At 41.4% G+C, this 24,419-nt stretch overlaps 2 protein-coding genes and 1 long non-coding RNA gene across 5 annotated transcripts in view; 1 reads left to right on the top strand and 2 right to left on the bottom strand.

Moving 5' to 3' along the window:
• Positions 1 to 176: 176 nt before the first annotated feature.
• On the bottom strand, positions 177 to 4,304 carry rhd (Rh blood group, D antigen). Its single transcript, XM_003446231.5, has 10 exons — positions 4,069 to 4,304; positions 3,601 to 3,787; positions 3,369 to 3,519; positions 3,131 to 3,278; positions 2,868 to 3,040; positions 1,226 to 1,363; positions 1,010 to 1,137; positions 837 to 916; positions 684 to 757; positions 177 to 547 (listed from the first exon to the last, which is right to left on the bottom strand). The coding sequence occupies exons 1-10, from the start codon at positions 4,211 to 4,213 to the stop codon at positions 521 to 523; spliced, it is 1,251 nt and encodes a 416-aa protein (XP_003446279.1). The 5' UTR covers positions 4,214 to 4,304; the 3' UTR covers positions 177 to 520.
• Positions 4,305 to 5,219: 915 nt separating this feature from the next.
• Positions 5,220 to 23,333, top strand: maco1b (macoilin 1b). The gene is made up of 11 exons (XM_003446190.5): positions 5,220 to 5,299; positions 7,420 to 7,561; positions 10,599 to 10,725; positions 12,075 to 12,198; positions 13,148 to 13,326; positions 17,630 to 18,182; positions 19,115 to 19,273; positions 19,542 to 19,724; positions 19,820 to 19,940; positions 21,159 to 21,333; positions 21,422 to 23,333. The coding sequence occupies exons 1-11, from the start codon at positions 5,220 to 5,222 to the stop codon at positions 21,622 to 21,624; spliced, it is 2,046 nt and encodes a 681-aa protein (XP_003446238.1). The 3' UTR covers positions 21,625 to 23,333.
• The window catches only part of LOC102078223 (uncharacterized), a 42,158-nt gene continuing 25,206 nt past the window's right edge, over positions 7,468 to 24,419 (bottom strand). For 2 of the 3 annotated variants that reach the window (XR_003215303.1, XR_002057394.2), the window contains exons 3-4: positions 14,373 to 14,505; positions 7,468 to 7,601 (exon numbers count right to left, since the gene is read on the bottom strand). This is a non-coding gene — a long non-coding RNA (uncharacterized LOC102078223). Of the gene's footprint in view, positions 7,602 to 14,336; positions 14,506 to 24,419 lie in introns of those variants that run through there. The other variant, XR_003215302.1, reaches the window with a different exon arrangement.

Raw genomic sequence — 24,419 nt, 5'->3', positions numbered from 1 at the left:
TATGGCATCCCTTAATTTGACCTGCCTGCCAAGTGGACGTTCCATAAATCGTTATGGTACAAAATATTAACTGAGACGGATGTTTCGTAGATGTGTACACATACGTGTTTCATTGAATGTAAACATGTGGGGTTGTTTGTAATTTTCCAGGAATAACACTATATCAGCTCTGAAAGTTTGGAGTAATCCAGATTTATTGTTGAGGTTCAGTTAGCCCACAGTGCTGACCTGAGGCAGACAGAGGTTTCACATCTGTAGGGTGTCCTTTCAGTGCTGCGACTTTGTATTTAAATGCAACATCTGTCCGTTCAGCTTGTGTAACACCCAGAGCATCAGGGCAGTGTTTCACAGCCATGGCAGCAATAAAAACATACTGAGCAGTAAATCAGTCTGACACTCCTCACTCCCGATTTTTATCCTCCTTTTTTTTTTTTCCTCACACAAAATATATATCCCACTACATTATTTTATAAAAGTCAGGAGAGAGAGTGTGAAATTACATACAGGCGTCTTCGTCTTCTTATTTGCGCACAGCGTGATGAGAAAACTGCAAAAACATGAAAACATTTTGTCTGTTTAAGGTTTTGTGAAGGTTTTAAAGTTCAGCATGGTGGAAAATATGTCAGAAATATCTTCAGACTTTAATTATTGAAAGGGAAGCATTAAAGAAGATGACTGCATACCTCCCAGAAGGCTTGATCATCGAAGCATTTCTTGTACTGGGGCGGTCTCCAAAACTTCAACCTGATAAGGAGCCCTTCAAACAAGGAGATGAAACTTATAAAGAAGACGGCACACTGACTGTACCTGCTGCTGGAATAGAGGTTAAGGCATACCTGTAAGGATTCCCAGCGTCACACTCAGAGCGATGGTGATGAGGAGACTACAGATGTGAAATACAGCAAACCGGATCGCTCTGTCAGAAGAAGAAAGAAAAACAAATAATTAAGCAGGGTGTTCCTCCTTTTACGTGTTGCAGTTCAACATCACGGGATCGTTTCATTCTTACACTGTGTGATCATCTGAGTCTTTGATCTGCAGGACAAGATGCGCGAGCCATCCCAGTAGACCAGGAAGTGCATGACTGCTTAAGATAGCACATGTGTCATGGCACTGGAATGCCAGCAGCATGTGGATCTGCGAAATAAGTTAACAGCTGAGTTTTATCATACAGACTGTGCAGACGTGAGGCAAATGTCCACGTGTAGGAGGGGGTGAAGAAAACCTTAAGATACTGGAATCCAACGGATGATATTATGGCAGCAGCAAAGCCGATTATCATGGCTTCCCAAGGATGACGAACTGCTGACATGGAGACGCCGACAGCGACGCCACCAGCGAGGATGCAGGACTGCAGGTGGATCTGAAAGAAGATCAGACTTTTAGGTGCTTCACATGATGACGAAGCTGAAGAAGCTGAGCTTGCACTATTAATTTTAATATACACCAAAGTTCGTTTAAATTAAGCCCACTTTTTTTTTTTAATAAGTAAAAAAAATGTTTCCCTTTCATTAAAAACCAAAACCTCTTTGGAGGCCAGCAAAAGTTTGTGAATGACATAAACTTCATTTTTGTCATATTTTAGGAGGTTTCTATGTTAAGGCAGCCAGAACATCAAAAACAAGTTATGGCTTTAAAGTGTATTTAGGTGCTGATAATTGCAGTCCTCATTTTTTAAATAAAATACTGATAAAAATAATATTCTACATCAGTCACTTTATTAGGTACGCCTGTTCAACTGCTCAGTAATGCAAATAAATCAGCTAATCACATGGCAGCAGTTTAGTGCATTCAAGCATGCAGACACAGTCATTCAAACAGAAAGGGGATTCCCACTAGTTGAAAATGCTTTGAAAGGCAGTACAGTAACTCAAATATCACTCGTTACAACAAAGGTGTGCACAAGAGCGTCTCGGAATGCATAACACGTGGAACCTTGAAGCAGATGGTTTTACCAGCAGCAGAAGATCACACCAGGTGCCAGGAGACTGAGACTACAGTCCACACAGGCTAATTAAAAGTAGACAACAGAAGTCTGGTATTTCTGCTGTGATGGTAGCGTCTGAATTTGGAGTAAATGGCATGAAAGCATGGATCCATGCTGCCTTGTGTCAAGAGTTCAGGCTCCTGCTGGTGTAACGGTGTGGGGATATTTTCTTGTCACACTCTCAGTGCCAACTAAGAATCTTTTAAATGGCACAGCCTGCCTGACTGTTGTTGCTGACCATGTCCACCCCTTTATGATCACAACTTGCACATCTAAAACCGGTTTCTTGAGCATGCCGATGAGTTCACTGAACTCAAATGGTCTCCAAAAAATATCTCTGAAGAATGTTTCCAGCACCTTGATGAATCTGTGCCACGAAGAATTAAGACAGCTTATAAAGGAAAATGTGGTCCAACCTGACATTAGCAAGGTGTATCTAATAAAGTGGCAGATGCGGGCATTTTCCCATTAAACTATTCATAAAACCCCTTCCTGTGGGGATAGTTTAAATGTGAAGAAAAGCAGTGTTTTCAGCTGTTCAGAGAGAGTAGAAATGGAAAAAAAAAAGCTAAAATGAAAGAAGATAAACTGATAGATCTTTAATGTCGCTTTAAGCCAACAGCTGCTACCATACATCTCTCTTTCTAGCAGAGATGCCTACAGGTAGCAAGGATTAGTCTAAATAGCAGCACAGCATTTGATCCACTGCATTTATTTTAAAGCTTTAGTTTTAAAGCAAAATGAGCAAAAACAGTTAGCTGTATTCAAGCTGACTTTTTGTGGGCCAGCAAAAGTCTGTCTACTGGCACAGAGGGGAGGTTTTATGCTGACATTGCACATAAAGTCCCATAATAATGTGCAAACATATCAAGTGTCATACCAGGTTTAGTTTTCCCTTGGGGTTGGAGAGCACAGACACCGCAGCTGCTGTCACAGCACTAACGGCCAGGGCCAGGTAGGTGCTGCACACGGCTCCCAGCTTCCTTCCAGGAGGCCAATCATCCACGAGGACAGAGTTAAAACTGGGCCAAAACATCCAGAGGAAAACAGTCCCTGGAGAGCAGAGACAGATTCAGGTGTACACAGATTCACTAGAGTGGAAAATAGCCAAATGATGCAGCAGATATCTGGTAAAGCTGTTACCTAACATGGAGAACAATCCCATCTTTGTGTCAAATTTCTCCTTTTCAAATCGCCGCTCTGAGCCTTTACGGTAAAGTATCCCTGTCAGCATGAGTCCAAACAAGGACCCAAAGATGTGAAGCATCATGATGCTGATCAGAAGCTGGGTCTAGAAGGACCAGAAAAACATCAGCAGCAGCATATCGATGTGAATACACTTCATCTAAAGATATGATATGAGGGTGAAACGTTGGCTCACGTTCAGGAGAAGCTGCAGAAGCCATTTGTTTAAGATGAACCCTGACACCTCGAGCAGTCCAATAAGGATGAGTTGGACTGGGTTGGTCTTCCCCAGCACAGCTCCAATTGAAATGAGGGCTGACGCAGTGCACATCTCAGCAACTACCAAGCTACAGCAGACAAGTTCCAGTTAAATTTATTTATATAAGCTGCTTTAGAGAAAATTATCTGGACCAACCGTCTCCTCCCACCTTCTCAGATCTATCCTGAGCCTTCCCCTGTTGTACAAGGACTCCACACCGTTCAGTATGAGGGCCCACTGGGTGGCCATGGCAGCCACAAGGAGGTTGAACCCAGAGCCACTGAAACCATGGCGCACGAGAAAAGTGCCCAAAAAGCCAAAGCCTAGAATGACTATCACATTCACATCCTGGAACTCTGAAAAAGAAGAAGAGAAGGCACAAAATATAAACAGTTACAGCTGAATTTTAGCTGAGGACACAACACATTTACTCACGGGCTTATCAATGACCAACAAACGGCAGCTCCTCCCCACACTCTTGGACTGAAGTGTGTTTATTTCGCACACTAAAGCATGCACATGAAGTTAGTTTAAAAGATAGTTCCTTCATAAATTAGCTAATCAATTAAACACGAACTCTCCATCTTTAACCTCATCTGACCTCCCCCCCTTTCAAGCTCACAAAAATAAAACTTACCTGGGTAACATTTGCTGAAGTCATCAGCGTTTCCATTTCTTTCGATTTCAGTGTAAAAAGCAAATACGATGATAAACCCAGTTTGCAGGAAAAGCAGCAAGGGTGCCAGACGAGAGCGCAGGCTTGGTGCGTACTGAGGAGGCATTGGAGATGTTTGCTGCACAACTTCTCTTCACACTGAGGCTCAGACAAACGGGCGCAACCCCACAGCACGCAGCTTCTCCTCTTTATCAGCTGCTGCGCATGAAAGCGTCTTGGCAAGACAGCATGAGCTACACTAATAGATGTGAATCAAATAAAAATATATAAATATTTGTGGAGAGTGAAATATTTGGGGTATTTGAGGGAATATTTTTAAACATAAGGAAGTGAGCATGATGAAGCTTTATTATATCCCTATAGATAATAATAATTTAAAAAGGCACAAATAATTCACTTTTTAAGCAGAGACAACTGCAGCCCTCATTTTTTTTTTGCCGCACACGCATGCACACACCGTGCACACTATTTAGACCTGGTAACAAAGCATAAATGGCATTCATCTCCTTGGGGCAAGTCAGTCAGCGAAACACACACAAAGGCCGTGATATAAATAACCCCCCCCCCCCATGTCGGACTGGATGTTTTTGTATCAAGCACAAAGGGAATTATGTCCCGAAGACAGCATATTTGAGTCCTCATAATAAACCAAAGGCAGAGACATATAAGGGAAAGACCCGCCCCCGCTGTCAGTTAATTGGCCGATCGGCGATACCCAATTTGTTCACAACAATCTGATTGGTTGAACGCCAAGACGCTCCACAAACGGTGAGGAGCGCTCAGTGAGCAGTCACTGAGGGCAGTGATTGGCTCTTCTGTGTATCCGTCAAAAAAGGAGTCCTTTACGGACACGGTGATTGGTCGGACCGGCCGTCTGACAGCCACACTAGGTAAAACACAACGCGCTCTGGGCTTATTGAGCCTGCGCTAACAGAAAAGAGGAGGTTCCACGAATAGTCATTTATTTATTTCTTTGTTTCCAGTGGGGAAAATAATAATAACAACAGCGATATATATCACAAGCACCTTTATTTATCATCTCTGTCCGCACACGCAAGAAAACTGGATAAGATTACGGCGGGTACTCGAAGGCCAAAGCCAATTGGAGGAGGATGAAGCGGCGCAATGCGGACTGCAGCAAACTCCGACGGCCGTTAAAACGGAACCGAATCACCGAGGGGATATACGGCAGGTAACTTACACGGAGCCTCCTCAACGAAGGGAAATGAATGGGTTGTTTGCGTTAATACGCCTCCCTAACCTCACAGCTGCTGCCACTTCTTGACAGCTTGTTAACCTAGCCAGGCAGCTAGCCAGCTAGCTCTAGTATGTTTTCGTTATATGCTACACTAGCATGTAAGCTAACTAGAGCGCTAGGCCCCAAAACAGCCTGTTTTGAGCTGGGACTCCGGCTCCATAGCACAGTTGCTAATTGAATTACACTGCAGCTGACTTTTTCATGATAACTAAAGAATCCCGGGTGTTAACTGTGCGCCCGAGTCAGCTGTCACTGGCTGAAGGTGTCAAAGTTAGCTGCTTCGCTGTTAGCAGGTCCACCAGCTTATTATTGCCAACATCATCACATGAGCCTCAGCGACAGCGGTGTAACATTAACCACAAACATGTGTCGACAAGGCTGCTGTCACTCGCTTTTAACAGCTCTCAGTGGCTTGGCTGTGCTTCCAGTCTCCAGCTGTGTGTGGCTTCATACATATTAACGTTAAAGGCCATTTAGTTTACACACGTGGCATGAGGACCTGGAGATGTGGGGCAATGTTTGAATTATTGAACAGGTGCCTCCCCCCGACATCAGAGCACCCCCAGTGGGCCACTTTCTGGGTCTATAGCAAATGCAGGATAAAAGCAGCAAGAGGTTAGAGCAGTGTTTATATCCCTGCTGCAGTGTGGCACTGATGTCATATCCAAATCTTCAGCTCCAGGTACAGATTTCACTTCATTCTCCCACAGTCTTTGTCAGCAGAGAAAGGGTCTTCCAACTTCTTGTGCCCAAGGCAAAACAAAAGTCTCAAGCCACCCCTCATTTTTTGCTTCCAAGGAGCCAGGTGTACTTGTAATAGTTCTCCACTCTTTCTGAAGTTAGTTTAAAAATCTTTTGCACATTTTCAGTCCAGTCCTTCGACTTGACCATGTTCAGAGGAATGCTTTTCAATCTTCACCTATGAATCCTTCTAGAAAAAAACAGTTACCTAACTGAACCAGTTTTGTGTCTACAGACAACTGGCAAAAAGAAAAATTAAATTGTAAAGAAGCATGAGATGCAGACCAGATGCAGCCCCGAGAGCTGCATCTGGTCCTTCAGTTGATCGTTTAATGTTGGCCAAAGCCTCGTCAGAAGTGCTGTCAGTGGAAGGGTGGCTGCCAAGAAGCCATTCTTAAGGAAGAGAAATGGGGCAAAAAGGCTGAGATTTGCCAAATTATACAAGAACTGTACTAAAGATCAGTGGCAACAGCTTCATTTGTCAGGATGACAGTTATCCCTGACAGACTGCCCATCCAATAAAAGCGTACCAGGGCAGTTATCGATTGGCCTCGCCAGAACCTGGACCTCCACATGATTGAAGCATGGTGGGATTGTCTTGTGAGAGAGAACAGAACAAAAGGGAGCCAACATCCAGAGAAGAGATTTGAAATTCCTCCAGGAAGCCTGGAAAACTATTCCTGAGGACTGCTTTAAGAAATTGCAGGGATTTCTTGAAGAGCGTCCAGGCTGTGTTGAAGAATAAATTGCCACGCTTCTTTCCCATTTTCCTAGCAAAATATAAATAAGGAAGGGATGGCTCAAGACTTTTGCTCAGTACTATATTTTCACATGTAGGCACTATCAAGCTTTTTTTTTTTTTTTTTTTGGCTATATTTTCCCACAATCAAACACATGTTCTTGCTGCCTGGGGTTCAGGTTCTTTGCTCTGTCACAGCAGGCAGAAGAGAGATTTGGTTTCCAATTGCCTCTTTTAAATTGCTTGGCACTGTCGTCCAGCTGAAGCCATGAGATAGGAAGCTTTAGTCAGGCTTTCTTGTGCTTCTGGTGGTTTTTCTTCAAACAAGAAAGTGAGCAGTTTTACCTCCTCACAGTTTTTATTCTCACTATTATTGAGTGCATCTGATGTGAACTAATAACTATAAACTCATAATTGCTTTTTGTGCATTTATGGAAATATTTGCTTGACAAAACCTACGCTGCAACAAATGTCATTACCAGTCTAGACTCTTAAATTTTCTTGTGTGTCTGTGTTGGAAAACAGTTTTCTGTCATTCAGGGTTTTTTGTTTTTGTTTTTAAATGTATTTCTAGTACCTTCCTGTACCTGAAGTTCCTGGTGGTCTGGGCACTGGTGCTACTGGCAGATTTTGTACTTGAGTTCAGGTTTGAGTACCTCTGGCCATTCTGGCTCTTCATCCGGAGCGTGTACGACTCCTTTAGATACCAGGGGCTGGTGAGTAGATGGCTTAAAGTATGGACTACACACTGAACAACTGAAAAGATGCACAGAATTCAAGTAAGGTCAGATTTGCAGCTAAAAGAATAGAACAGTACCACACATTTAAAAAACAAAAACAAAAAACAAAACAGGACAAGTAACATAGATAAAAAGTAAAAATGGGTGTTCAGTCAGGTTTTAGTAGGGTCTAATGATGGAGGGGGCCTCATATGAAGGGGCAATTTCCTCTGTAGTTTAGGAACAGCTACTGCAAAGGCCTGACTTCCTATATGTTTTAATCCAAACTTCTGGGGAACCAGAAGCCTTTGTTCAGCTCATGGATGTAGTCGCAGTGTGCGAATACAGGGCCATACCTATAGATATGATAGAACTGAAATCATTGGAGTATTTTGGCTGTGTTGCTAACTCGGATCTGCATCACTGCATGAAGATAGTTCAGTGTAATATTTCATATTTATAAACACAGGTTAGTGTTTCCTGCACGTGGGCTCACTTATATAGTCTCAGTCTCTCAGTGAATTTTCTGTTTTTGTTTGTGTATTTTCAATCATCTGAGATGGCAAAGTATCGATTCACTAGTTGACAATCTCTACGCTCTTTTTTTGGGAAGCTAGCAGTGGTCGGCAGGGACTCTCACCCTGTGACAGACTCCAACTCCACCGTATTGGACAGTAGTCGTTCGTTGTGGGAGGATAAACCAAAACAAGACACCACTCATCCAGCTGGACTCAGCAGGAGACTCACTGTGCTATCCAGTTGGTCATATTGCCCGATTCATTTGGCAGCGCATAGCTATCCAGACCAGAAATGGCTTCACTTTTACTTTTGCATTTCCCCTTGAGAACAGCTCTTAATCTCATGATTTATCTGTTAGTGAATTAAATGAGTTTTAATTGTGTAAGAGTGTTTGAATTCATTACAACATAATGGACAGTGTGTAGTAGAGGGATATTAGAAAACATAAGGGCACTCTATTTATTTTTACTGTGTTGTAACACTGACAGTGATGCAGAACATTTTTCTGAGAAACCTAATCAGTGCTTGATGGAGAACAAGCTTTTCACACTGAAAACATGACCGGCTTTGACCATAGCCACTGGCTGGAGGAAGACTGCTGGTGATGGTGTCTGGGGACCTCTAATGAATGGAGTGAAGGAAAAGTTTCAGCATAAACAAAATAAGTTACCCCTAATTTTTTTTGCGAATTTAAGAATTTTTGCACACTTCTTATAATGTTGCCTGCCACATGCTTCTCTGAAGTTCTGCTGCAACAAACTGCAGTTCAAGGAGGTGGAGTTCGAGTCTGTCACAGGTTTTTGGGATGTGTTTAGTTTTCCTATTTGGATGTTGGTGGTCGGATCGTGATGGTCAGCATGTCATATTTGGCCCATGTGTGAGCTACGGAGGAATTTTTATTCATTCTGATCCTCCAAAGAAACTCGTGATAAACTCTGAGAGCTCGTACAGGTTTTAGAGTTCAGCAGACCACAAACTATGACCACGCTATATGTTTTTGGGCAAATTAAACTTGGGATGCTAGGACAAAAATCACAATCACATTCATTTTGATGAGTATTGAGATCACAACTGATTATTCCTTTAGCTTGTTAACCAAAACTTGTTCCTCTGACAATCTTGGTTAAAGCTAACCTGCCAAAATGTTTTTTTAGGAGTGAGTCTGATCTTTAAAGAAAAGTGTTTATATGGATTTATAGCAAAAAAGTGAATGCACAATAATGTTGCGTTGATAATTCTTGTTATTGAATGTAGATTTAGTGTGAATTGCACAACCTTAGATTAAACTCTTCTCGTGTGGGATGTGGGATCTGCATAAGAGTCACATAGCTGAGTTTTCTCCACTTATTTATTTATTTATTTTATTATTTAGCCACAAAAACATAATTACAGCCTTTTTATTATTGTCACAACTCAGCTTTTTAGATGTGGAACTAAAGTAAGAATATACACACACGCGCTATTTTTAGGCCCTAAACATTAGTTGTTAATGATTTTATTTATTTGTTTAAATGTTCTTTTGAGCAAAAAAGTAAAACTCTGCTGGTGAAATATGAACTGGGCATCCTCAAAGCATCTGTGTAGTACAATGAAAAGAGTCTAAATACTGATCGACAGTTTAATGACTGAAGTGATTCAAGACGTTTAAAAAATTAGAGGTGAATGTTCATTGTGGCCCATTTGAACCTCTTTAGGTTAAAACACAGTCTAAAAGGTTATAACCTGAACAAACTCTGAATAATGTGACAGATAAGATAAATAAGTCAAAGAAGTTGTAAAGGCTGGTAGAAAAGTGAGTGTCTAGTAAATGATGAGAGGAAGTCCTTAAATATATAAGGTGGTAAAATGAGCGTCGACATAACCACACTCCAGGAGAAATGGCAGAAACTTGATGGGAAAATGTGGTTAGCTGGGTTGATGTACAGGTGAGAGCAGTGAGCAATAAAACAGCCTTTCAGGTTATCAGCATAAAAGAGTCAGTGACAGTTCCCTGGATGTGAGGCAGGTTCAGTTGAGTCCTGGTACAATCTCAAAGACAACATGTTGTTCTTATCGGTAATCTTGTTTGCTGCCTCTTAGGATCAGAGCGCTCCTCTCACATACAAACAGCAGAGATCTGATCAGGCCTGCCTGATATCTCCTTATTCTAACGTAAAAGTATCATTTTAGTTTAGCCTTGGGGCCGTTATTGATGCTGCCAGATAGGAAGTGTTTGCTTCTCACACAGAAGAGAACCAAAAATGTCATTCATATAACCACTGATGACACATTTTTAATTAAGGTAACAGTCTTTATTTATCCAACAAGTTGGGGAATTCCTAATAAGGTGCGAGACAAAAGAGGTCAAAAAGGTAAAAATAAAATTACACACAAAAGGGCAATTAAATGGGAAAAAGTAAAATAAACTATCAAAATTTTGTTAACCAGCCTCTCTAATGAAATATCTGATAATGTACACTACTTCTTCTTCTGCCTGCGATGTTGGTAATAATATTGCCTCTCCTCTGCCCAACAGGCCTTTTCAGTATTCTTTGTGTGTGTGGCGTTTACCTCGGACATCATTTGCCTCCTCTTCATCCCAGTGCAATGGCTGTTCTTTGCTGCCAGTACCTATGTGTGGGTGCAGTATGTTTGGCACACAGGTAAGGCTATGCGATGTTTGGATGCATTTATACCTCTCACTTTAAATACTGGCTCAAAGTGACCTTTAGGGGCATTTTGTATGTTTAAAAATTAAATGTAATATTTAAAAAATTAAATCCATTTTTAAATAAATGCTGCTTGACCATATTTTTATCACAATCTTTCGTTTTGGTTTGGGGTTTTTTTTTTTTTTTGTCCTCGGGATGTAAATGATGTGTGCTGTAAATCATTCACTCATGAACTGCTAAGATAACTCATCCTTTGTAGTCACGCTTGTCACCACTTCTTAAAAAAACTTCCCTTTCAGGGAATAAGCAGGTGTGAAGGCGTTGTGCGACTCTCGTTTACTCTCTGTCATTGTATTTACAAATAGTTGTTTCTGAGAATTTTGCACGCCATGTGTAAGGAAGCTGGCCTCTGAGGATTAGTTGTCAGTCTGATTTAGCGGCGTCCCCCTGAGCTGACCGAAGGCCAGGTGTCAGATTGAAATGTTAGTGCCAATTTGGGGCGGGGGGAACTGAAACTAGCCCCCAGTTGCTTTCTGAGCTCTCCAACTGTACTCACCAGTGACATTCAGACCGAGAGGACGTCACAGGAGTATTAATATCCCCCAGCTCTCCACAGCCTAGTGGGAAATCAGTGTTTAGAGCCCCTGAAACAATGGTTATGGTCTGTATGCTGACCACCCCATGTTGGTAATCTTACTGTACTATACTGTTTTATATGCATATATGCAGTTAACGATTCACCAACATTTCCATAAACATATAAACTGTATGCTCGTGGTGGATTAATGGCTGGCATCTGCTTTAATCATTTCCATTAAAATGTGATCCTATAAACACATTCCCATCTATTTTCATGCTGATGACATTGATTAGTTGTTGAAATTCCTTCTTCAACAAGCCCGACCAACAAGTTACGCATTTTCCGTGTGCACCTTTTTATGAAAATGTTCATGCTTTTTGCACTTCTGAAAATGTTTAAAATTGTAAATGAATCCTTTAATCATGATGTTGTCTCAGAGTTTGGGTGGAAGAATGTGAAATGTTGGTCGTCCGATACTAATACCTTCAGGTATCCGCAGATACCGAGTCCTGTTCTGATATCAGTGTTAAATTAATAAGCTGTGAGGAGAAGACTGGGAATCACTCTTTAGTGTTCAGCATGGTGTCTTTGGTTGTTGATGATCTCGTCCAACACTGGTTGTGTTGAATCATGAGCCTCGACTTCAGCATTTCCTAAATTTGCAAAATAGAAATAAATCCAGAAAGTGGACACCTTAGGCACTTTACTGCTTTGTAAACGAGTCACGCTGTCACATCTTTGTGCTGCTTTGCTTTTTCAGAAAGGGGGGTCTGTCTACCCACCGTGTCTCTATGGATACTGTTTGTGTACATCGAGGCAGCCATCAGATTCAAAGACCTGAAGAACTTCCATGTGGACCTGTGTCGCCCTTTTGCTGCACACTGGTGAGCCACCGTTCTGTTACAGCTTAAGTTCACTGTCTTGAACGCAGCTAAAAGATATTTTTTAGGTACAGATAGGAAAAAAAAAATAAGCATTTGAACTACTGTAACGTTCACACTGCTTCATTCAGTACATAAAATCACTAAGATCATGTTTAAAAGTACACAATAAATCTAAATGTGCCTTACTGTGTACTTTTAAACATAACACAGTAGTTCCTACTATTTTTTTTTTTTTTTCACTTCTGCAGTTGTGTGAGGTTAGTCATCATCTCTCACAGCATTGGTTAGTCCCTTATTGTTCTCTTTCAAGCAGACAGCAGAGTTGTTTCCTGTTCATTTAGACCAAGTCTACACGTGTAAGCATGATTCATCTGCTTATACTTAAAGCAGAGTCTTTGTAGGCAGATGTCTGCACATTTTCCTGGTGTTTCCAGGACTGCACTGATCTTTGGATGGTTATCAGTGACAGCAGGCTCCCTGTGACTCTCTGGCTTTTAATTTGTTCTGTTCAGTCAGAGAGAACTGAGAAAGTAGAAGGACGACAGTCAGGTTTAACTCTCGGGAAGCTTTTATTCGACTTACTCACACACGTTATGTGACGGTATGTGAGGTGAAAAAGGAAGAGAATGCCTACAAATGACAAAGCCTGACGACTCTAATTTTGATATGAGACTGGTCCAAATAAATTAATCCTGGTCCTATTTTCAGTTATTAGTGTTACTAATGAATATCAAATACCTGCATTTATATTTCTGTGTGAATTTATTTTTAACTTTTTTGAAGACAGGAAGTGTTTCCCACACATAGATTTTACTTGGAGGTACATTAGTGTCTGCATAAGCATATTTTTTGACTGTTGTAATTGTTGACATTAGGAAAAAAAAATTGCAGTGACCTTCATCTGTGCCCAGTGACCTATTGAATGTGCGTTTTGTGTTCCTCTCTGTAGCATCGGCTACCCCGTGGTCACATTGGGCTTCGGCTTCAAGAGCTATGTAAGCTATAAAATGCGCCTCCGGAAGCAGAAGGAGGTGCAGAAGGAGAATGAGTTTTACATGCAGCTTCTACAGCAGGCTCTGCCTCCAGAGCAACAGATGCTTCAGAGGCAAGAGCGCGAAGCAGAAGAAGGTAAGATTCAAACCTGCACACATGCAGAAATCTCATTATGTCCTTGATTATCCTCTCACTCCGTCCATGCTGTGGTTGTTAGCTGATTAGATCATTCATGGCTTGAGTGGTTAGTAGGTCTCCAGTAGGGCTGCACGATTAATCGTTAGAAAATCGCCATCTCAATTCATACTTTGTGCGATCTCATTTCCAAATGACAATGATTTAAAAAAAAAAAAAAAAAAAAAACACGACGACGATGATTGTACCGCATTTTGATCCGGGACGTAATCTGCATGAAAACAAGCGCTCACTCTTCCTGCTCAACAAATGACAAGGGCGGAGCCTTATACCACGTGATACAGAAGCTGTGCCGTGTGATGCTTAAATTGGCAGGGAAAAAACAACGGAGAACACGTCAGGGATGACGAGAAAGTGACAGGAGAAAATCCGTCCCGGTCAACCACCCAAACATCAATAACGGGAACCTTATACAGCGCTTCCCTATAAACGTCGAACTCCCGCAGGCACAAAGAAATTACGGAGGCTATTACTTATCACCTGACCAAAGATATGGCTCCCATCAACACTGTGCAAAACGAGGGATTTAGGAAAATGATCAACACCCTAGACAAACGCTACACAGCGCCGTCCTGCAACTATTTTTCTGTTGTTGCACTACCTGCTCTATACACGCAGTGTCGAGCAACGGTGGAGACGGAATTTCAAGCAGTACAACATTTTGCGGCAACCACAAAATGTGAGGCATTTATTGTTTTTATGTTTATTGTTTTTATGTTCAGTCTCAACTGTTACGAAGTTGATGTGCAGTTAATAAGTGCAATAAATATTTATATTGGAAAAGAAAATCGTGAGAGAATCGTGATCTCAATTCTAAGCAAAAAAATGGTGATTCTCATTTTATGCAAAATCGTGCAGCCCTAGTCTCCAGGTCTACACAGGAAGTGATTCCCTTGTTGTGCATTGTTTGATAGCTGACAGAGGTGACCTTTTCATTGGTAGTTTCTCACCTCGAAATTTGTGTTCCCAGGGGTTATTTTACTCACTGTTGCTTGAAGTCGCTTCATGTTGTGTCTTTGGGCTGCTAATCACTTCCTGTGTGGATGCATTGATTGTGCCTCATTGAGAACACAGGCAGCCGAGTAGTTGTTCCAGTTTTACTTCTTTGAATTCTGCCACCTGCAAGACGTGTAGTTAGTCCTATAATATTAGTGAAAATGGATTTATTTATTTATTTATTTTTACAAAGAGGGGCAATACATATTAATGAACATTTTAATAAATGTAAATATGCCAGATTATAGCCTTGGGCTAATTTCCATCTGCAGACCCTCGGGCAGGTTGGTGTTAAACACAAGTTAGTAAAAACATACAGAGACACTATTTACAGGTCATGTGACAAGGACAAAAACAGTCATCACATTATACTAGAACAAACAAATGACAGGAAGAGTGGACACAGAGGACAGTATAGATAACAATAACGGAAACATATCAGTTATATTGCACAAACCCCAGTATTGCACATGCCCTGACTGTCGTGATATTGCGTTCACCCATTGCACTAACAGTTGTTTCCCTTTTTGTAATACACTAACTCTTTTTCCCGTCCAATATAAAGCATGATTATTAAACATGATCACATGTTTGTGTGTCCCTCAGCCGCCCTCTTAAGTGATGGGTAGACTTGTACTTTCCCTCACGGACAGTGGAAGACTATTCCAGAAGCTCACTCCCTGATATGACAGAGCATTCTGTGAAAAGGTGGTCCGCCTGAATGTCAATTCACAATCACCTCTAACAGCGGCTCGAGTCAGTTGAGACCCAGCAACACTGCTAGGTTTTTGTTTAATAAAATCACTCATTGGTGGAGGCGCCAGACCATGTATAACTTTGTATATTAGACAGGCAGATTTAAATAATTTGAAATTAGTAAAATTTAAAAACTTGTATTTATCTAAAATTTGACGATGGTGATATGAAAAAGGGTTTTTTATTTAATATTTTCAATGCTCTTTTGTAGCATACTTCGATTGGCCCAATAGCAGCAGAGCTCGTATAGGACCAACTTTTGTAATACAATATTCAATATGAGCCAGTATCATAGAGTGCAGGAATGTAATCGCTGCTGTGTCTGTTAATGATGTGCGGATATGTCTAAAGTTCTGTATATTAACATTTACAGTTTTCACTACTTTTTTTAAATGTGTTTTTTAAAGGATAATTTAGAGTCTAGTAGCACTCCCAAATACTGAAAAGGTAAAGTCTTGTCTAGATTTAGACAGTGTGCTTCAGTCATTGAGATAAAAACAACTTTTCCACTTTGCAGTGCACTTCCCATTTTAATGGTCCGTGTGTTTGACGCTCCGGTACTACCAGGTAGTTCTGAGCAAAGGACCTAATGTCTGTCTGGTGATTGAGCTTGTATGGCTCAATGTGGCTCTACTCTACAACTACAAAGTTCTTTTTTTATTTTTGCTTTGAAACATGGGGGCCGATTTTAGTTTTAGAGGGTTGATCCTCTTCATATAATCTTTAACATCCTTTCTAATCACAGCTTTGGTCAAGCTCTCATTTGTTTCTCATGAATCATTTCAGTCAAATAAATCGTACGCCTTCCCTTTCTATCCAAAGTGTGTGGTCACATGTGCACCTGCCTCACAGTTTAGGTAAACACTCCTTCCACTCAGTCACCACATTGGGTGTGATTAGACAGATGTGTGAGGAGCTGGTGTGAAAACGATGTGAGGTCGTAGCCACAGTCACTTTTTTCACAAATAAAACATCTGAGCCTGCTGTCGGTGTTCACAGGTGTAACTGAAAGTCCTGTTTCAGATATAACATGAAGGCTTGCATATATACTCTACATAATGATGATGTAACAGGTAAAGCGTAAGTGCAGCATGTTAATAGTTAATGCAAATTACAGTACAAACCGTCAAGGCCAGAAATTGAGTTTCAAACACACAGGCAGCAAAGAGACAGCGCAGAGAACGAGGTCAACCACAGCAACACTCGCTTCTGTGATAACAATCAAGGCCTTCAATGAAAGCCCTGAGAGAGTTTAATGAGCACACATGTTCATCTGCATGAACGCAGGTGAACTGCTGCTATTAACTTTGCCCGAATTTTTGTAGCCGTTGCGCATCACTCAGCTAGAGCTCAGTGAAAATATACGAGGGTGGAGCAAAACTGATCTGTTGGACATTTGCAAAGATGTAGACATCCAGAATTGCCGGATGCGCTGGTGTGTCCAGATCACGTAACAGATTTAAGTTGATGTAGCAACAAGACGCAGCCTCACCAAGACTCTGTTTAAACGTGTTCAAAGTGCAGACTATGTACCAGTTTTTACCTTTTGTTGATAGGCCAATAAACCAGACTTACGATAAATAATTTACACTCTGCTTTTTCCTGAAAACTATCCCATTTGGTCCACGAAGAGACTGTATAACAGAGTTTTCTCAGGATAGCGTCTTTACTATTGGTGAAAAATGCATGACATCAACCGATCAGAAAATTATATGCCAGCACCAGCATGTGGTTGCTGAGGAAGAGGGGAAAGTTATGGGAGTGATCACGGTGAAAGTGAGACTAGTTTTGAGATTTGAGAGTTTTGTGACATTGAATTGTTTGCAGTGTGTAGTGTAGACTTATTTTTATTTGTTTTGTGTGTCAAAACAATGCCGTGATTGCTTAATGTCAGAGTCTCTGGCCAGAAAGCCACTGAAGACAGATTGAAATGTAAACGCTGTCTCCAGGTGGACATCAGGAGTAGTGATACACCCTGGAGGTGTCAGGCCTGCGATGTGCCCCTCTGTCTTGTTGTGGACAGGAACTATTTTTTTGGGAGCAGTGCAAATAATATGTGTGGCATCTTATTGCGATGCCTGATTGTTTTGTAAATAGTTGAATGAATTTGAATGTAAACTGTTGTAGGTAACTTCAGCTAACCGTTAGCTAGGTTTGTACATGTATTTGAAGCTTACATTTTATATTTGCATTTCAAGTCATAAAAATAGTTCATTAAACTGTTTGTGGTTTTCACAGAAAATTTTTTTTTTTCAAAAGATATTTAGTGTTTTGTGCCATTTTCGGTCCATTGTGTTAATACAGTGTTCAAATAGTCCAAAGTCTCACACACAGCAAGGTAAATGGGTTTATAGGTCAAATTTGAAGATAAAATCAAAAGTATTTCTACCCTTGAGCCCAGAGGGTTAACGTGTTGTGATTTACGCACCATCACACCTCTAATACACATAAATATTCACATAAACATTGCTGTGTTTCTGTGTTCCCACAGCGGCGGCGGCGGCAGCTAAAGGAATATCTGAAGTGGACACACCTCCAGTGTCACAGAATGGCGCCCCAGTCAATAAAAAGACATTGGCACAACTGCCGGAGCTAGAATATAGAGAAAAAGGGAAAGAGGGACGAGGGGAAGCTAAAAAACAGCATAACAGCATCCTGCCGTCATCAGTGGACTCTAAACTCCAGGAGATGGAGTATATGGAGAACCATATGAACAACAAGAGACTGAACACAGAGCTGGGCAGTACAGAGAACCTGCTCCTTAAAGAGGACAACAATTCTTCCTCCTCTTCTTCTTCCTCATCGTCGTCCTCCAAAAATTGCAAAAATGCCAGCAGCAACACCGCAGCGCTTAACTCCTCGCCCCGCGGCCACAGCACCACCAACGGCAGCATCCCCACGCCGACAACGTCGTCGTCGTTCGCGGGGAAGAACGAGAAGAAGCACAAGCTACTGGTGAAAGGGACGTCGGGCGGCTCCCACAGGGACCCCACCGACAACTGCATCCCCAACAACCAGCTAAGCAAGCCGGAAGCACTGGTTCGGTAAGAAGACACAGACATGGTTTATATTCATGAATGCACCGTTCTGACCTCATCAGCGATGTCAGGAGAGAAGCTTATTTTAAGGACACTGAGGGAAAACAGTGTTTCAGGTTTATTTCAGCCGAGTTCAGTTTTAGTCTCCAGAACATTAACATCATCAGAGAAGGATGTCTCGTAAAAAGTTTAGCAACCAACTGATTTTTATCTCCAGAGGCAGAACTGCGATCAAACTGTGATTGAAGTGCTGAGCTTGAGCTTTAATTTAAGGGATTTAACAAAAGCATCAAATTAACTGTTAACAGATTAGAAACATTCGTGTACATTTGCAGTAACTTCCTGCTTGTTTCATTTCGCATTCACTGAGATGGTGTACAGTAGAAAACTTTATTTTACCAGTTATTAACAGACCTGACTATATTTTATTTACTTATTGCTTTTTTTGTATATTTTTAACATTATTTTTTATTGGTTTGCTGATATTAACATGTCTCCCTGTGATCCATGATTCATGTAAAATAGTCTGAAAATGGCAAAAGTTTTATTCACAATGATTATGAGTTAAGGCGACTTTTTAAAATGTCGCACGTTTGTTGAACTGTCCTGTTTTTTTCCTCCTCATCAGACATCTGACCCTCGTTTTATTCTTCCCGCTGACCAAAAGAAACTCACCTTCCTCGTTCTCTCAGGAGAGTTAGAGGTTTTAGAGAGAAGTTCCTTTGTGTAAAGGAACAACAAAAATAAGAGCCACAGATTGAGGGCAGGGTTTCTCAAATGGTTTTTTTTCTCAGTCATCTTGATTTTATTATTGCTGTGGCTGTAACTGCACCTGAATTTAAGTGTTGCTGTGCTTCTCAAACTTCGATTTTTGTTGCGTGTCCTTCTCGTGACCTCGGTGTGTTTCCCATCTCTTGTCATGCTCCCACCCGGGACAGACTGGAGCAGGATGTCAAGAAGCTGAAGGCGGACCTTCAGGCCAGCCGGCAGGTGGAGCAGGACCTGCGCAGCCAGATCGGCTCGCTGGGCAGCGCCGAGCGCTCGATACGCACCGAGCTGGGTCAACTGCGGCAGGAGAACGAGCTGCTGCAGAACAAGTGAGTGCTGCTGCTGTCATTATGAAGGCGGGTTAAAAACAAACAAACATAAAGAAAACAACTGGGTGAAGGAGGGCGGTGGGGGGTTGCATTGAGAACTTTAGGTTTGTCTAAAAGAAATAATAATAAAAGTCCCCTAAAAATCTATGGTGAATGTTTGATGGGGTTGCCTCCGTTGAGGTTTGCCTTCCAGACATCCTGGGTCTACCTTAGGGTCTCACTTCCTGTTGTGCTAACAAGCTTCTCTGTGGTTTTTGTGCTCCTGTAGGCTCCATAATGCTGTGCAGGCAAAGCAGAAAGACAAACAGACAGTGGGCCAACTGGAGAAGAGGCTCAAAGCAGAGCAGGAGGCCCGAGCTGCCGCCGAGAAGCAACTCTCAGAGGAGAAGAAGAGAAAGAAGTTAGAGGAGGCCACAGCAGCCAGAGCAGTAGCACTAGCAGCAGCATCCAGGTGTGTACACATCTGGCTCACCAGCTCTGTTGCTTGTGGTTTATTGTGGGCTTTGTGTGGGTCATTCACCACTCTGTGTTTCCCATTGCTCTCAGAGGGGAGTGCACAGACACGCTGCGGCGGCGGATCACCGAATTAGAAACAGAGTGCAAGAAATTAACAATGGACATCAAGCTAAAGGAGGACCAGATCCGAGAGCTTGAGTTAAAAGTGCAGGTACAGGTTTGAGAAATTCACTGTTTGGTTTGACGTATTAGTCCATCAGAGGCTTGGGTCTTTTCACATGCTTCTTTTTACAATCCTGTGTGCATGGCCACTTCTGCTTTTGGTCTGATAAAAGCCATCATTGAAACGTGCGACAGGAAAAGTGGAAGTGAGGAAGCAAACTGTAACGTCTGTCATGATGAACCACTTTGTGCAGAATGAGAATATAAAGTTTTAGGTGTTTCTGAGTGTCAGGGTGATAAAAGGAGACTGCAGCAGAAATACTAGCCTGGTTAAAATACCAGTCTGTGTATACTAGTCTGTTAGATCTGTTAAATCTATAGTAAAGTTTTGGCTAAGATGGAAACGTTGCAAAATCAAACTAGGCTGTATGTGGTCCAAAAAAACGATTGCCTAAAATAAGCTGTTTACGCATTTAATTTGAAAGGTATGTTAATAAAAAGAAGAGCGTCTCAGTATAAAGAAATGCTGCTGTAGTAACTCAAAGACAACCGTCTCTTTTAATAAATAACATTTTAATTTGAATTAAAAATGCTTCATAATATAGAAAAATTACTGGAAGTCATTTACTGGGACTTTGTCTTGTATATGATCTATTTTTATAGTAAAAAAAAAACAAAAAACCTGCAGAGTTCAATAGTAAGTGCTGAAAAACTGGAACTTTTCTGTTATTTACCATAGAGCTCAACCGATGGCAATATTTGGTTATATAAAGAACTAAAAATATAGCAATGTGTTGTGTAATCAACCTTTAAGATGAAACATGACCAGGTTTCCCTAAAATTTGCTCTGTGTAGTTTTTTTTTTTAAATTTTCTTGTTTATGGCACTTTTATGCTCGCTGTTCATGCACTGTTAAAGAACTTTGTAAAATAAAAGATGACAAATACATCCAAGAATTTAAATTCACTAAATTAGTATTCATTAGTTTATGTTTACAGGACTAAGATGGATCAAATCAAAGTAAATAAGTCCATTTATATTTCTAAATCTTCTATATTTTGCTCTTGTCGGCTCACTTTGAGAGTTTTTACTAAGCTAGCTTCTCCTTTATCTCAGTGTGCCTGCTCGCAAACATCCATAGAGCAGTGTTGAAATTAACATAACAAAGTGACTTGTCGGATCAGGTGTGAAAAACCTCCAAACCGCTGACCCTTTCTGCAAACACGCTCCTCTCCTGACCCTCACTGTTTCCCTGTCCATCTTTTAGGAGCTTCATAAATATAAAGAAAACGAAAAAGATACAGAGGTGCTGATGTCAGCGCTGTCAGCCATGCAGGACAAGACCCAGCACCTGGAGAACAGCCTGAGTGCAGAGACCAGGATCAAACTGGACCTCTTCTCTGCACTCGGGGACGCCAAGAGGCAGCTGGAGATCGCACAAGGTTCACAAAAAATCACCATCCTCACAGTTGTTCTTTTTTTGGTTTTGTTTTAAATATCTCAGGCTGACTTGTTAAAATCTGTTTTCAGGTCAGATCCTGCAGAAGGACCAGGAGATCAAAGACCTGAAGCAGAAGATAGCCGAAGTGATGGCCGTCATGCCCAGCATCTCCTACACAGCCGACACCAGCAGCATGACCCCCGTGGCCCCCCACTACTCCTCAAAGTTCATGGACACCAATCCCTCCAGCCTGGACCCCAACGCCTCCGTTTACCAGCCTCTCAAAAAGTGAACGCCTCCCCCGCCCTCGCCCCCCTTCCCTCCACCTCGCCATCCATCCTCCTGTCCTTTTTATTCCTCCTGCAGGCCCGCAACCTCAGGGCTGAGAACCTGAGGGGTTTTTTTTGTTTGTTTTTGTTTGGTTTTTTTGGTTCGGTTCTCTCCTTGCCAGGTCAGAAGGATGTTGTATTGTGTGACTGTATTTGTTGTAGTTAAAACAAAAGAAAACTTAAAAAAACAAACTTAAAAATCCCACATCAGCAAGGAAGCCCCAGTTTTTCTTTTAAGTGTCTAGTGAAACCTCACAGAATCGAGGATCGCTCTCACTCCTCATCTTGCAGGGAGCAGCTGCTGTATTTTTCTTTTTGGGTTTATCATTCCCTCCACAAACTGGAAAACAGAGCCCTCCTTGATTCTACAGCCTGACTTGTAATCCAAATTTATTTTAACAGCTGTTCTCCCGAGATAGCATCAGAGGAATGTAATGCACTCATGACACCAACTCAACCTCTTTTATTTAAAAAGAAAAAACTATTTGGACCCCAAATTGACCCTGCTCTAAGCTGCGTTGGGGATGTGCTGGAGGTAAACAGTTTTTAAGCTGTCTAAAATTGATTTGTTCTTGGTTTTTTGTTTGAAAGGGGGAAAAAGTGACAGCGGTTTGGTTTTCCCACTTTATTCCCACACCCGGTTGCAGAAACAAGTCTGCTTTCCACTGCTCTGCATAATCCTGCATCACGAGTCATGATCACAGTGCCTTGAGTTGAGGACATGAGTTTAATGAGATGTTGCCCAAACCTTCCGAATGAGTTGAAGCATCTGGCTAAGCTGGAAGAGATCAGTTTAGTGGGACTAAAAACACAGATTTGTTGATCGTTGTGCTTTCTGGAGGGCAGCCTTGTAATAAAATCACTCAGATATGTTTGACAGCAACATATTCGAGTCACTCTGACAGAAGAATCCCCAAATGCTTTGGTTTAGCTGCTGCCCCCCTCTTTTCTTTTCTCACTGTGGAAAGCGCACATTGCTGTTTGAAAGGGAAAACTGTAAAGTTGGACTGTGCAATGTAAAAAAAAAGAAAAAAAAAGAAAGAAAGAAAAGGAGTTGAATTAATTTAATTAACTTCCACTTTGGTTTGTGTGCCAAGACTGGAATTCCTGTGTTGAAGAATGTACTGCGGACGCATTGGCTCACACCTTAATGGCGGTTTCCGTTAAGGAGTCTATGGGCAGTGGTGACCTGTGGTGTAGTAGTGGACGGTGTATAGTTGACAGTAAGGGACTAGAAGTTTGGTGAATGTCACCGTATTTGCAGCGTCTGGCGAGTGGCAGGTTTTTCCTTTCCTCCTGTTTCTGCTCTTCTCGCCGGTTTCCCGCAGGAACAGAAGAAAGTTCTGGAGTCTGATGTGGTTTCACGTCATTGTTGTGCGTGTGGTTTTCACCTTACTGTGTGTGGAGATGCTTGTTTTTTCTTTCTTTTCTCACTCGCTCAGATTGCTGTCATTGGCTTCTTGGAAAATGTTGTGACAAATTTACAGTTTACTCGGTTGTTTGTTCAGCTGAATGTGGAAAGAATAGATTTTTTTGGTTGTTTTTGTTTTCTTTGCCCAAAGTCAGTTCAGTTGTCCCCCACCCTCCCTCCCTCGCCCTCCTCCAGGTCTGACCTTGGCTGCGCTCTCGCTCTGTGAGGTTTACAAGAAATAAACATTTTTTTTCTTGCAAACTGACTTCTCTCTTCTTGGTTGTGTTAATTTAACGTGTTTGCAGAGGTAAAACCAACTCGACAGCTTTGATGCGTTTCAGTTTCCCTCGGCTCGATCTCTCGATGTTTAAAATATTAAACCTCGAAGCTGCTGTGTGCTCTTCAGGGGCACTTTGCCTCAGTTTCATCAGTTTGCGTATTTGTTTTAAAAAAAATCTCTCTGAGGGTCCATGCAGCTTTTTAAAGGTGTACACTTTCACCCTCTTAGTCCAACTCAAAGCAATCTGCACAAAAAATATTTGGAGCTTTTTTTTTTCTTTTTTTTTTTGTAGTTTTGTTACACCACCACAGTGGATTTTTAACCAAATAATCAAGATGTGATTTAAGTGCAAACTTCCAGCTTTAATTTAAGGGGTTTAATAAAAGTTTTGCATAAACTGTTCAGGAACTACAGACATTTTTATATACAGTCCCCCATTTTCAGAGGCTCAGGCATTAGACTGACGGAGGTCTGACAGGGAGGTGAGTTCAGTTTTGTCATTTCATGACAAATCAAGCAGATAAAATGATCGAGAGCCGATTCCAGGTCACTTGAATTCTCACTATGAGGTCCAAAGAGATGTCAGCGCAAGTGAGAGAGGAAAAACTACAGAAAGGACCAATTTAAGAGTCTGAATGCACCGACCAACTCAGATAAACCCAAAGAAGAAGAAAACAGAAGAAAACTAAAGCGCATGATCACAGAATTCTTTCCATGGTAAAGACAAACAGATGTTGCATCATTGTCAAAGTCGACATTCAAAAGATATGTTCATGAATGGGGAAAAAAACAAAAGTGCAAACCACTGGTTACACTGACAAACACAAACACCAGATTAGACTTTGCCAGGAAAAGAAAATCCGAAACGGTTCAGGACAAAACAAAGATGAACTTGTCACAATGCATGGATAAAATAATACATGCATGAAATACATAAAAAGAATATTACAAATATACAAAAAACTATAAAATGATTACAAAGGAAAGTATTTAATTAAAAAAGAAGTCAGTGCAGCACTTGGATTAAACAGTACATCATAACATGGAACCACATTTGTGGTAAGGTC

Source organism: Oreochromis niloticus, linkage group LG19 (assembly GCF_001858045.2).
Source record: "Oreochromis niloticus isolate F11D_XX linkage group LG19, O_niloticus_UMD_NMBU, whole genome shotgun sequence".
In the NCBI taxonomy this organism is placed as follows: Eukaryota; Metazoa; Chordata; class Actinopteri; order Cichliformes; family Cichlidae; genus Oreochromis; species Oreochromis niloticus.
This window is presented reverse-complemented; position numbering and strand designations above follow the sequence as displayed.